A 15,736-nucleotide genomic window follows, 5' to 3' on the forward strand; every position below is an offset into this window, starting at 1 on the left:
GTGAACTGCTTGACAGACTTTTATCGTATACAGTCATTACACTTTAAAAAGTCACCATACTGAATGTTTTCTTTACTTATCATAGACCCTATCGCTTGTTGATATATAGAAGCTGATATTTAGACATTAATAGTGCACTGATTAATGACATATTATAAATATGTAACATGTGGTTACGAAATACAGGGCTCGTTTAGATTTGACAACGTCAACTTTACCGTACGTCAATCGAAATCGTAAATGCCGCAAAAATTGGCCCTTTTTGCCAGTCGCAGTCGCATATATATCAGGATAATATTTGTGTTGTGAGTTGAAATACATTTGACTTAATAAGTTTACTTGGTTAGGAAAACATTCTTAGATCACCTATCAGAAATAGAGCCGTTTTATTAGCATGTCATTGTATAAAAAGAGGAGAGGCGATTGATACAAAAAGGATATATTCAATTTAAATTTTAAAAAAGTTACAGAAATGCCATGGCAAAATATAAAAACGACTGAAAGAAAAACAACATAAAATTGAGAATGGAAATTGGGAATGTGTCAAAGAGACAACAATCCGACCATAGAACAGACAACAGCAGAAGGTCACACCAGTATACCAAACAAAAAACAGACGTACTGAAGAGTAGTAAATATAAAACACAGTTGCTTATAATTACTTCTACGTCATTTGGACTATGGCGATTGGCAATAATACCAGCAGAGGCGGATTTCGGGAAAAAATTTGGTTGCTTATATAGGGAATCACTGAAGCGTGACTGGAGCGGGCCCCCTCTTAGGTCAGTCAGTGGGCCCCCACTTATGAAAATTTCTGGATCCGCCACTGACCAGTGCATCTTATTATTATTATGTTTAGTGTAATACAGAAAACTCTATCAAATATACATGTATAAATGTATGAATAAGAGCAAGAACATATATTAGATAAGCGGGGAGTTGAAATATCAAAGAAAATTTACTAACAAATTTATATTAACACCATATTATGATTCATGTTATAAGCGCTATGGACTTCAATAGATAATCTACAAGTTGTAACTTATTTGCAGGAATCATATGATAATTCAGATACAGGTGTACCAGCTTACAGATTTTCTTCACTGAATTTAGTTCCAAAATTTGGATTTCTTTTCTAATCATATTAATATCTGAGGATGAAAGAATTCATTTTTGATTCTAAAATGGTAAGTAATAATGTATGAAATTTCGTAGACCTACCATAGTACCTTTATTTGTTTTTAGTAGAGTAGCCGCAATACAAAAATGGTAATGGAATCATCTAATTAAATACAAAAACATATTTTTCGTAAGGTTTTCCCTTTAACGCATTTTGAATTGTCGCCATATTTACTCAGTCTACTGACATCTCCTTTCACTTGAAATGAACCGGAACTAGATTGATATCTAAGAGTGGATTCAAATACTCCATTCCCTGGTTCTGTTTTAATTACAATTCTGTGACCCTTATCTTGTCCTGATTTAGATGTTACTGCTACAGACGAAACTACAGACACTAAAGTCAAGTTGGAACATTTTGTCTCTTTATCATAATTTTCCAACAAAGAATTGAGATGTTCTATCAAAATGTTTGATAATGTGTTTTTAACTGTATCATTATCCATTACGGTAAGATGATAATTGCACGTGCACCAATGTTGGTCTATATAAGCATCTTCACATGTCCTGTCACGTGGAATCTCACGAAAAAGGGAAATTCCTCTCTTGACCCTTCCCTTCTTGTCCAAGTTTAACAAATCTAATAGAGTGTAAAACATATCAAAGTGGGTTGTTAGACGTCTAGAATTTGTTTTTAAATTGGTCATGTGGTCACTATATTTGTTTCTGAACCACTCGGGTAGGTATAGAAACATCATAGGCAACCTTTCTTCTAACTGACCAACAAAAGTCTGTCTAACTTCACCAAAACGTAAACCATGATCACCAAAAATTGCCATGAAAGTATTATTAAGCAAATTATTCTCATATAATTTTGATATTGTGTCAAGTGTCAAATTGTCCATATCTGCAAGACCCTCGAGATAAGTATGTGTATTTCGTGAGTGAATATTGAGGGAAAAGTAACGCTGGTTTCTCAGATTATAAGCCAGGTCATACATCCTTTGGTACAGAGATTCGGACGAGGATTTTCCATGAAAGCATGTATCTGCCACGCCATCGGAAGACTTTTCGTTGTGATAATAAAACGGTCTGTCGTAATAATCTGTAGGTTGCTCTTTAAATCCATTTAGTGTGTAATGAAATGTTCCTGCAAATGTCATGTCTTCACCAAAATGTGTTAAATATCCATTTTGTGAATATTTTTGCCAAATAAAAGAGCAATTATCTACTCCTTGCTGACTTTTTAAACATGTCAGATTTTTGGCAAATTCTCCGGTCAGAAATGGGACCATGTTGACCATTGTATTGTCTGCTAGTTTGTTGTATCCCAGCAGCTCCACTGCTCCCAATGTCTCCGTCAGATAACGACGGGTATTAGTGAAATATCGTAAAGAATTAATACGCGATGTTGAATCAATCATTATCAACATTATATTCAAGCGATCAGTTATTGCAAAATCCATTTTCCTGTCGGTCATCGACTGTCGTTTAGAATACATAGTGTTCTTCGTTGACTCTGTATCATTTTTATTATTCTCTTTGTCAAATTTACTTTTGTCGTTTGCTTCGTACAATTTTGGAGTTTTTTGTTTAAACTTTATGTGGAAATTTTTAACAACTAAATCTCCAAAAAAATCAAAACATTCCACTTTTAAGAATTCATCTTCTATATCAATAAAATATATAAATGGTTCACTTGCTTTACCAGTAATGCCGTTAAAATAAATCGGTTTGAATCGGCAGTATGCTACGTGTTGCCGTGCTTTCTTCGTCAAATTGAGAAATAACGTGTCATTTTGAATATATGTTAAAAGATCGCTATCATCGCACTTGTAAGGTTCGGGATGAAGTATCAACAAATCTTTAATGTTGTCATCGAATGGATCCAGGTCAGGAATTTTGCAATTTTCTGAATCCACAAGAAATTTCCAAGAGTCTTGCTTTGCTGAATTGTTTCCATTAAATCCGTCATAGCTTTTGATTGAAACGTTGGTTCTAGAATTGAATTGATGTACTTTCTTCGAATCTCCTAATTCTCCTAAAGAAAAACTAGTAATGTCAGATCCTATATATTTTTGGGTTGAAAAATCTAAAGAAATATTCCTTCCTTTGTAAAAATTTATACTATTCCTGTATAAAAATATGTAAATACTCGAAAGTAAAATACACATTAATGAACTAGTTTTTATAATCCATGAAAATGATCTTGTAGGAGGATCACCCATTGTGAAAAGACCTGGTTTCACTCTCTTGTTAAAGGCCACTTTTTTTTATAACAAATGTTAATCAATTCACCCTGTTCTCACGTTTAGATAATTGTACAATTTTAAATAGCATTGTCGAGGTCAAAAATAAGGACGAATTAAAGCACCTGTTATTACTATTTCTTTTATTGAAAATATTTATCTTTTATAAAATAACTCTCAAAAAATCATGATTTAAATGCTCTATTTATAAACTTCATGCAGTCTGGTTTAGTACTATATACATATATAAGTAGATATTGATATGCCTTTCATACAGATGACGACGGCCCATGATATAAGTTGAATTACTAATCGGGAAAAGTCGCTTATTTAAAGAATATCTCACGGCTTAAAATCCACATGAAGATAGAGTAAACATTATACTTTCCGCATTGGCCTCTATAATTACAAAACCTACGTATTGTACGTATTGTTAACCGCTTTTTCTCGTCCTGAACATGCATGGATTATTTGTCACTGGACGTTAAGCAACCAACAATCAATCAATATACTTTCATTTTAGCCCTATCGTAGAGTTTTCCCATGTAGTGCGGTGACAGAATAGGAAAAAGTCGATTATTAAAAGAGTTTAATTTCACTTCATGGTATACGGCTAAAAATTGGCACAGTCCTAGAAAACTGATTTAACTTGAATTTAAGATTGGTCGTCAAAAAGTCGTATGGTGCAGTTTTTTTATTTAAGCTTTTAGTCAGCAAATTTGACTTCAAATGCAGATCATTAGTGGCATGCAGTTTGGTTTTTTATTCAAAAGCTGTCCTCATATATCTTTCGTTTTTGTTTTATTCAAACAATAGACATAATGCTCTTTCCATTAGGCGAAAAAAATAATCCTAAAAGCCTTTTGATGATAAATTATGAAGGTAAAAACTTTTGTTAACGGGGACATTTTGTGTTTTACCTGATTCCAACATCATACAATAAAGCGCTGATGAATGGATTATATCGTATATACTATAAAGTAATAAAACTGCATTTTTTCTTTTCATGAACACATGTTTTTTATGAGGTAAGATTGTTTAAAACGATATTTTTTAACCTTTCAAAAATCTCCGCTATTCAATAATTTACTTTAAAACAGTTCGGATAGTTGTGTCCCGTCCATGATTGGGCTGAATACATAGTTTTCCTGTAATATTTTGGACTTTATATTACTGGTTTCGGTTGATGTTTTATTGTTTCGTTGAATTATAAGTGTGTTCGTTAATATTTTTTAAGGTTGTGTTAATATGATTTTATTTATATGAGAGGCAAAATAAGTCTTTCAACATTCAGTTTAATCCCTTAAAAGTATAATTTTTCTTAAATGAGAAAGTGGAATAATTGATTTATTTTACCACTTACAGTATCGAGGTAGTTTGACACAGTTGATTGGTGAATTTATGAATTTTTGAAATTGCGCGGATGATTGTGCCTTTGGTTTATCCATAGATGGACATCTATGGTTCATTCTATTCGTTTGAAAATTGTTTATAATAAAAGTGGATGCGAATGATGCATAAGTCTACATTACATAAGGGTATTTAGCTTGTGATAAAGGATACTACAGAAACTAGAATGTTTGCGTCATATCTTTACCTTTTTTTCTCTTTGATATTGAGACAGATTGACGACTACAAACAAAAATCTATGAAAAACTTTGGAGGGCGGTTTTAACTTTCCAAATGTCAATTTCCCCATGTCTCAGTGTACTATACACTCCTCTGTGTCATCGTTTAATGCGCACATATCTCAAATGATACCTTTCGCTCGTGCATGTTGAGTCAATACAGACTTTATGAACAGTGGTGTACCCCTGATTAATAAAAACAGACCGCAGACTTCAAAGGGATATTCAAACATATTAGTTATAATATAAAACCGCATGGTAAAAGTCGAAGAACAACATAAATGACAAACAAAAATTCTACAAAACTCTACATAGACCACCAAAGATCAACACGAAACATACTGAAACCCAGGGGTTAACTTATGTGCACCGGAATGTTTAGAGATTCTGTTTCAATTGTGACACCTTAGTGTCGAACGTTGAAATTTAAATTTGGTGACGTGTACTTAATCATGAAGAAGTACTGACTACTGAAATAGACACACACTATTTTTTTTTATATCATCGTATCACGAATAATGTTACCTTTAAGTTCTGTCGGTACCAAACTCACAAGCAACATCTTTTTGCAGTTTAAGATTTTTAGATACTAAGTATGAGATCAGATCTGAACATTTGCAATTAATTTGTGTTACATTCCTGTTTGTAACATATTGATACTTTTGATTCGCATGACACGGGTTACATATTGTTGACACAGCCGAACTGAACTCTTTTTTATTTTTTTGGGAAATTCCCTAGCTTTTGCTTAAAAACATAACATCGGTAAACTACTGTTGCCTCTAATGTTTCTTTGAGACATACAGATAAAATAGCAGCCGGCCAATGCAAGTCAAGGCTATCAAAGGTTGTGCTATGTGTACTATTGTTTGTCTGTGGGTGTTTTCCTTTTTTTGCCATTGCGTTGTCAGTTTATTTTCGACTTATGACTTTAATGTACCTCTGGTATATTTTGTCTCCCTTTTATATGCTTGCATCTATTGTAAAAAAAAACTACAACCAAGACAGGGAATTTTATTTCCTCAAACAGAACATTTAGGTATAGGCTGTCTAATGCTAATTTGTCGTACAGCCACTACAAACCTTTACTTGGAGTCAAACTGTATTCTGAATTACAAGAACATTCACAGAAGAAAGTTTTTTACCACCAGCAGTGCGATTTAAATGCTAACCCTAGTTCAGATATGAAATCAATTTTACATACTAGACTGTAGAGCATAACGACCATGACAATCGGAAATAGTCTGCAGACTACAGTCATGTAATCATGGCTGTGTATACTGTCGATCAGAGATTGGTTTTTTCTTGACTTTTGTTTAGAGATTTTTTGAGTTGCAAGCAGCAGGACAAGACGTTTTTTTTTCAACACAGGGTTCTTTTGACATTTGTCCTAGAGGTGCTCTGATGTTTCAGACGTTTTTGTTCCCTATTTATAGATTGATATGGCCAAAGTGTATTTTGCAATGACGAAATGGTTTGAAATTGATGTCCAATGATGCTGGATAAAAGCTCGCTGTTTGTAGTACACTAACATTTGACCACCACTCTATGGCAATGCACAACACGTTAAATTTCCAAAGTTAAACATTCATATTCGCACTTTTATTATAGGATTCGTGTCTTAAGAATTTTGTCGTATTCTTTAAACACTATGGACTAATACTGACATTCGGGATTTGCAAAACCTTCCACTTACGAACATATGTATTCCAGCCAAGGATCAGAACATCGTTATAACGTTTCCACATTACAAAAGTCATTTGAGATCTGAATTACTGATTAAAATTTAAAGTTAACGTATATTTAGTGCTATGTTAAACTACCCTGCATAGAAAAAAATATATCTTACGTCACTTAGTTTGGAATTGAATAACCGATACTTTCTCAATTTTCAAACGAATAAAAGGCTGTTCTATCATGAAACATATATTTTTAAAGTTGTTAGTTTATCTTAAAATGATTTATATTCCTATTGATACAAATGTATTTCATAGAAATCGTCATGACATTGTAAAAACTCAATTATAAGTATGTTTTGAAATAAATTTTGTAGTCTGTTTTGCATGTATCGAATTCTACGTCTTTGGCAAAAACGTTTTTCACTTTCATTTAGGTATACTAGATGGTTATATTAATAAATACATATTTTTTCATAACTTTCTATCAATTTTGTTAAATTTTGAGGGACGTTGTTTTTATTACTTGAAAAATGTACATCATTTAAAATTAAAAACTAACCCCCTTTTTGTGAAGTCGAATACGTGTGTTTGGAAATCTCACTTGATAATGGGTTTCCACTTCTTTTTTTATGAAAAATTGAATAAGGAAGAACATATATTCAAGTTTTCAATCATTCTACAGTAAAAAAGGTATTTAAATTGGAGTTTGATAATCAATTTTGTTTTTCATTGAAAACGACATGTGAGTTTTGATCATCATTTCTTAAAAACTGCACCATATTTTCTTTTGACGACCAGAAGAATATCAAAGTACATATATTTTCGAATCCAATGATATATGATATAGCCGTATACCATTTTTGACGATTAAAATTTCATAATTTCGACTTTGGTCACCCGCCTTATGGTGCAGTGTTTTGTAAAATCGCATTAAAGTGTGACTTTCGGATTTTGTTCTTTTATATTTTCAAACACGGGAACGCTAATAATAAATTCCCGAATGAAATGTCATCAAAAAATGTGTATCAGACGAAAGAGTGATGTATCAGCTTTCATTTGACATCAAACTTTACTATCATATGAATATAGATTGAGTGAATTGGACGATTTGCAAATGTATGTAACATTTATTTGGTCTTCTCGTCTGTCAAAGTATATTACATTTCTTATAGTTATCACTAACAGTAAATTTTCACAAAAGAGTGGGATAACCAATACTTAGAAGTTTTGATATATAAAATAATAAATAGTAGATCATAAGTATAGACTTTTTGAGACAGAAATTTCTTATAATTTGACAAAATGAAGATTTTAGATATAGGAAGATGTGGTGTGAGTGCCAATGAGACAACACTCCATCCAAATAACAATTTTAAAAAAGTAAACCATCATAGGTCAATGTACGGCCTTCAACACGGAGCCTTGGCTCACACCGAACAACAAGCTATGAAGGGCCCCAAAATTACTAGTGTAAAACCATTCAAAAAGGGGGGAAAGCAAGGGTCTAATCTATAAAAAAAAACGAGAAACGAGAAACACGTATAAATTACATAAACAAACGACAACTCCTGTACATCAGATTCCTGACTTAGGACAGGTGCAAACATTTGCAGCGGGATTAAACATTTTAATGGATCCAAACCTTCTCCCTTTTTCTGAAACAATAGCATAACATTACAACATAGAAAAACACACCATAAAATATCAATTGGCAGGCTTAACTCAATCAAAAAACGTACATTTATACACTATGAACGAATAAATTTGATCTGCGTTATCTGAATGCAAATGCAGTTAATAAAATAATAGGGACAAACATTCAAGGCCAAAAAGTAAACAAACAAGTTCAAACAAAGCCATGGCAAGTCACCACTGCGAAATATTTAACCCTTCGAAAATATTCATTTTAGAAAAAAAACGGTTTAAAAAAAATACAGGTAAATCTTGAAGTTTCAATTTTATACAAATTTAGTAAGAAGAAGTGAAACTTAGAAGGGTGTCTTCTGGCTATTCCTACATTTTGTATTTTACTATTCTGGCTATTCCTACATGGGGGATTAGTGGAAGAACAATACATGTTGTTATTGAAAGAGATGTTGTTTTAGTCATTAGTGTCTAATTTGGTCAAAGATAAATTTACATGTGGAAATTAAATAAAAATTATTATTTATATGTAAAAATTGAGACTTTTTGTTTGAAAAAAAATGCAAAAAGTAATAATTTTAAGTATTATAATAATTATTCCATAGAATATCTAAAAAATAAAACTAATTGAAAGAAAAAAGTAAAAGCATTGGAAAAATTAAAATAAAATGAATGAAAAAGTAATAAAAGCATTTAAAAGTCTGGAAAGTCTTTAAAAAAAAAAAAAAACGTATTTAAAAAGAAATTTAATAGTTACCCACACTTTCAACTTCAGCCTCAAAGCATTTATTAATTTCATTATTTTAACAAACTATGATTTTTTGAAATGAATATAATGTCAAAAGTACTTAATTATCATAGATAAGTGTATAAATTGACCTAATAGATTAAGCAAAGCCAAATGACTTTGAACTTTGGTTAGCTTTGAACTCAATGTATTACTATGTGAGTGCTATGAATAATGTCAATTTAATATAGTTTAGGTGCTTAGTTCATTTTAGTGTAGTTCAAAATTTAGTGATTTGATTAAAAAATTGATTTAACATTGATACTTCAAATGATATCAGTAAGTAAGTAAGTAAGTAAGTAAGTAAGTAAATGTTTATTATAGTGACATGTGTAATCACATTTCAGTAAAGTACAAATATATTACATACACAATAAAATACACCCGACCCATTGGGTCTATAAGTCACTTTCAAATCATAAAACGTAATTCTTTTATCACGGATTTCAAACAAATTAATAAAAGGTAAGAGTAAGCTAAATTTCAAAATAATTAATTAATACTGAAAAATTCAAACTTATATATAAAATAAAAGTCAAGTTGAATGCAAAATTAATTAATAATGAAAAATTCAAACTTATATAAAAAAATGAAGTTATTAGAAGATCGATTTAGTAAATGTCAAGTTGAATGCATAATAAATTAAAATTTATAATAAAGAAACTGGAAATATTCAGATTGACCATGGAGTAACCTTTTTACATTTTCATATTACAGTCAAACACAATCAATACTGTCAACTGGAATTGCAATTTAATGTTTATCAAACTGTTCATGTATATAACACTTCACGTCTATGCCGGAACGCTTTCACTTTATACTTAGCCAGCTTTCTAGGATAGTTTGTCATCAAAAAGATAATTTTTTCATCGTTTGTCATATTTAATAGTTCATTGCCCGAAAATATATCATTAAAAGTAGATTCTCTCAAGTCATTATATAATGAGCAGTGGAGAATAAAGTGACACTCATCCTCCATGGAATTGCTGTTACAGAACTTACATAAGCGTTCATTTGGTTTTTCGCCGCTATATCTACCCGTCTCTAGTCTCAAAGGAAGAATTCCACATCTCAGCTGTGTTAGGAAAGATCGTTCAGTTTTGTTCAAAGGAGTAGGTTCAGGAAGACCCCTTTTTGGCCTCAAAATATAGCAGTTTTAGAAAATTGTGAAAATATAATCGTTTAGATATTTATTGCAAAGTAGAATGCTTCTGCTACACAAATATGGGCTGTTTTTGACAAAGTAATGCACATATATCGGGTACTAGCATCATTAAGTCATGCTAAATTACTGAAATCTTCACAATTGTAGCATTTTAGTTAAATTTTAGACGGTTTCCGTCTGAAATGAAAGTGGTCGCATTAGTGTTCATTCATAATATTGAAATGTAAGTTGTATTTGCTGATAATACATAATATATATAAAGGTTGAGGATGAACACGGATGCGGCCACTTTCATTTTTTACAAAAATCATCTGAAAAGTGACAATTTTTGGCATATTTGATAGATTTTTCATATTTAAGCTTGAATCGGGGCGTTTTAAATGACTTATAAAGTTAAAATCATCCCCATTAACTAATTGAATCAATTGAAATAGACACTTAAGCGTTTAGAAAGTGTCTAAAATCTTTCGTTAGATGAACTTGAAAATTGAGGCCGAAATCGGCCCTTACCGGACCTACTCCTTTAATTTAACATAAGTTTCTATTCCAAAATTAGCCTTTAGTTTCACATAAGTTCTCAACTTTGGAGTTTTCACAATGTCATTTGCCCATAAACAGTTATAGTAATCCTTCAAGATGGATTCGAACAAAGTCATACTTATAACGTCCTTGCGCTCAAAATAGTCCACTTTACCAAGTTTCATGAGTATGTCTTTGAAATCAGAACACCAATTATTTCTACATTTTTCATAGTCGTCTTTGAAGGCTTGTTTTGTAATGCGATTGTCATCAAATTGAACAAGTCTATTCCAGAGACGCACAATATTAACCCAATGTCTGTAGTGGCACGGGATCCATCCGATATCCCCATAAATACCAAGAAGTGGGGCAAAACGATGAACTCCTAAAAAGTAACGTATAGCTCGGTTCTGGATGTTCTCTATGGCTTGAAACTTTCGGTTCCCCCAAACTCCGGATGCATAGTCTAGTATAGGCACAACACACGAGTAAAATAGTTTTTCAAATGACTTTATTCAAATCTCTCTAAATGAGTGAATGTTATAAATTATTTTTCCAAGTGCTCTACCAGCCCCTTTTGACAGTGCTTCGGCGGTTGTGGTAAAATTTCCGTTAAATGTAAATATAACACCCAAGTATTTGTATTGGTCAACAACTTCGAGTTTATTTCGTCCGATCATGAAATTGTAATCAGTCTGCTTACATTTTGATTTTCTGAAGTGAACACATTTTGATTTATTGGTGTTGATTAAGACTCTCCAGCGTTTACACCAGTCCCCGAGCTTATCTAACAATAATTGTAGATCGTTTTCGCTTTTAGCCAATAAAGCTATATCGTCTGCATAAAGTAAGGCCGATAATTTCCTGTCTGAGATGTCAATGCCAATATTCAATTCATTCAGCTCAGCTATTAGGTCATTTATGAAAATTGAAAATAATGTAGGCGATAAATTGTCTCCTTGTTTTACACCAGTTGTACAGGGGAACCAGTCAGTTAACTTTCCATTCAGTTTTATCAATTTACTGATACATGATAACAAACTAACACCTCGATAATTCATACGATCTTTAGCGTCCGTATTATAGTCTTTCAAAATAGGACAAATAATTGACTTTCGCCAGATCTACGGAATAGTACTAGTATCGAAAATCCACTGACAAAGATTATGCAAGGCATCTATTATTACGGGATTCTTCAAAACAATGTATGGTATTTGATCATGACCACAGGCAGATTTGTTCTTAGCGTGCATCACTATGTCACTGGTTTCTTCACGTGTTATGTTACCGTTAATGAATGCATTTGGTTCATATAAAGGGTCATTCATATTTTGTTCTAATAAGATTTTATGCACTTTTGATCGATTATAATGATCGCTGTCAAACTGTTCACTATTTCCACCATGATATAAGTTGAAAAAATCCGTTCGCCACTTTTCTAGAATATCAGCTTCTTTTCGTACAGAATTCCCGTTATCGTCAATAATTTCCATTGGAATAGATGTATCCCTTTTAGGTCCAAGTCTACTTATTTTCTCCCAAAACTCGTTCGGATTATTTACAGATATCGATTCAAAGTCCGTAGCTTTCGCTCTTCTATATTGACGTTCCGCTTTTCTTAACATTTTATCAAATTTGTCTCGTGTATCAACGTTATCTTTTCTTATTGCCGTTTTTGTATATATATTGCCAGTACACTTTAGAAATTCTTTCTCCTTCGTATGCATTTTATTCCATGCTGTAGCTAATGTATCGTTCCAGTACGGTTTTGTATGTCTAAAGCGTATTTTTGATGGGCTTGAAATTGCTTTCGGTATTTTTTCGTCCATTTCAGCGACAATCACGTTGCACAAATCACTGTATATCATGTCAAAATTTTCTTGGGTCTCTCTAATTCGCTTCAACTTCAGCCTCAAAGCATTTATTAATTTCATTATTTTAACAAACTATGATTTTTTTAAATGAATACTATGTCAAAAGTACTTAATTATCATAGATAAGTGTATAAATTGACCTAATAGATTAAGCAAAGCCAAATGACTTTGAACTTTGGTTAACTTTGAACTCAATGTATTACTATGTGAGTGCTATGAAATATGTCAATTTAGTATAGTTTAGGTGCTTAGTTCATTTTAGTGTAGTTCAAAATTTAGTGATTTGATTAAAAAATTGATTTAACATTGATACTTCAAATGATATCATTTACTTGTATATATTATTGTAGGTAATTGGAGTTACTTGTGCATGTCATTATAGCTATAAATTCATATTGTGCTTTTGAATATTATTTACATAGACTGTGCTATGAAATTATTAAATGAAATAAAAGATTGTGATATAAATTATTCTTTTTCTTTATTTTCTACAAGAATTACCTGGATTTATCTTGATTCATTAGATCTCATTAGTTTTAGTGTTGTTACAACATAAACCTACATAATCCCATTGTTTACACAAAAATTCTGGGAACTTCTACATAAAATTTTACTATTTTATCTATAAAATGACAAAATCAGTACTGAATTCATAGAAAGTATAACATTATAAGTTTTTAGTCTTTCCTAACAGTACTGATATGTACGAGGGTAGAAATGTACCAAAAAAGCGTGGGTAAATTCTTGGTAGTGTAGGAATAATCAAAGCTGGTATATAGACATATAAATATAAAATAACAAAACAGCATTATAAACAGTATCAACAGGTCGAACAAGTGAAACTGCGAGCTACTGCTCACTGATGATACCCCCGCCGCAAGTGGATAATATTAATAGTGTAAAAATATGCAAGTGTTCGGTAAACAGGAAGTTGTCGAGTGATGAATCTGAAAACGCATCACACGGTATAGCTGACTTATAAAAATCCTGAAACCAAATTTCAGAAATCCTTGTATTGTAGTTCCTGAGAAAAATGTGACGAAAATTTTTAACTTGGTTATCATGTGTAAAATCATACAAGTGTTCGGTAAACAGGAAGTAGTCGAGTGATGAATCTGAAAACGCATCACACGGTATAGCTGACTTATATAAATCCTGAAACCAAATTTCAGAAATCCTTGTATTGTAGTTCCTGAGAAAAATGTGACGAAAATTTTCAACTTGGCTATCATGTGTAAAATCATACAAGTGTTCGGTAAACAGGAAGTTGTCGAGTGATGAATCTGAAAACGCATCACACGGTATAGCTGACTTATATAAATCCTGAAACCAAATTTCAGAAATCCTTGTATTGTATTTCCTGAGAAAAATGTGACGAAAATTTTCAACTTGGCTATCATGTGTAAAATCAGACAAGTGTTCGGTAAACAGGAAGTTGTCAAGTGATGAATCTGAAAACGCATCACACGGTATGGCTGACATATATAAATGTTGATACCAAATTACAGAAAGGGTGGATGTGTAGTTCCTGAGAAAAATGTGACGAAAGTTTCATGGGACGGACTGACTGACTGACTGACGGACGGACTGATGGACGGACGGACTGACAGACAGAGGTAAAACAGTATACCCCCCCTTTTTTAAAGCGGGGGTATAATTAACAAGAAAATACGATTTGAGAGTACTCGCAGTTACTGACAGGTAATTAAAAGCCAAAAACAATTAATAATACAAAAATCATGCATCAGAGACTAAAATCAACTAAAACACATCCCAGGGATTTAGTATTTTAACGTCATGAACAGTCAGAGAAGACATGACTTGTGCAATGCCAAAAATAAATGTATCGACAGGTAGTAGGATAGCGAGGAGCGACTTCTATAGAAATAAAAATTAACGTGTCTGTGTCTCTATACATCCCGCCTCATAAGAAGATACAATTTAGTTATGTTTTAATTAGCTAATGACAAAACCGATATTAGTGCCAATGTAAACTATATTCAGAGATCTAATTACAATATTGGTGCGATAACCCTTACTTATAAGTTTGTTTAAAGGTTCGATGAGTTTACACGGATCACATAGTGATTTTCTCGCTTTAAGTACAATATTACCATAAAATTTAGGATGTGAAATACCATTTTTAATAAGTTTTCTACAGGTATAGCCAAATTTACTAAATAAATCTTTGTATCTATGAAAGAATTTAGTAAAAGTTTTAAGTAATTTATGGTATCGAAATCCCTGACACAACAATTTCCTAGTGATGCATTGATTACGTTCGTTAAAATCTATGGCATCCGAACACACACGGGCAAACCGAACGAGTTGGGATATATAAACACCGTATGCTGGAGCCAAAGGCACATCGCCGTCTAAAAAAAAGGAAATGAAAAATCGTCTCTTTTGTCGTAAATTTTAGTATGAAGTTTCCCGTTTGAAATTGAAATGTCTCAATCTAGAAAAGGACAACTGCTGCTGTTTATGTTAGATTTAATTAATGTTCTTTTGTGTAAATTTCTGAAATATATTTAGAGAACTCTGGATTATTCAACGAAAAAATATCATCCAGATAACAGTAGGTATTTTTGAATGTATCAACCAAATATAACAATGATTGGTCTTTACTGAGTTTGGTCATAAACTGCGATTCATAGCAATATAGAAATAAATCTGCTATTAAAGGGGCACAATTGGTGCCCATAGGAATACCTACTACCTGACGATACACTTTATCGCCGAAACATACATAAATGTTATCTAGCAGAAAATTTATCCTCACATTTCCAGTAAGTGTATCTAGCATACTTTCCTTTTTTCGTTACAGAAAAAGGCTTTAAACGAGTTACAGCAAATATAATTACAATGAGATTTTTCGAAAGACCATTTTATCAAATACAAAAACTTTTTCTTTATAAGATTGTGTGGAAGTGTAGTGTACAGAGTAGAAAAATCATAACTGTCAACAGAATTGTAAGGACCATTGAAAGCATGTATTTTTTATCTAAAACCTCTAAAGAATTTTTAACACTCCAAAAATAATTAATACCATTATTTTCATAAGCGGTGCGC

General features: G+C 32.1%; 1 protein-coding gene across 1 annotated transcript; it reads right to left on the reverse strand.

The window, feature by feature from the left end:
- Window positions 1–1,218: 1,218 nt before the first annotated feature.
- Window positions 1,219–3,395, reverse strand: LOC143074309 (uncharacterized). The gene has a single exon (XM_076249826.1). The coding sequence runs from the start codon at window positions 3,345–3,347 to the stop codon at window positions 1,287–1,289; it is 2,061 nt and encodes a 686-aa protein (XP_076105941.1). The 5' UTR covers window positions 3,348–3,395; the 3' UTR covers window positions 1,219–1,286.
- Between the last annotated feature and the right edge of the window lie 12,341 nt (window positions 3,396–15,736).

Source organism: Mytilus galloprovincialis, chromosome 5 (assembly GCF_965363235.1).
Source record: "Mytilus galloprovincialis chromosome 5, xbMytGall1.hap1.1, whole genome shotgun sequence".
Lineage (NCBI taxonomy): Eukaryota > Metazoa > Mollusca > Bivalvia > Mytilida > Mytilidae > Mytilus > Mytilus galloprovincialis.

Excerpts from the sequence above, each read along its gene's own strand:
- LOC143074309 (XM_076249826.1), bottom strand. The coding sequence starts at position 3,347 with ATGGGTGATCCTCCTACAAGATCATTTTCATGGATTATAAAAACTAGT.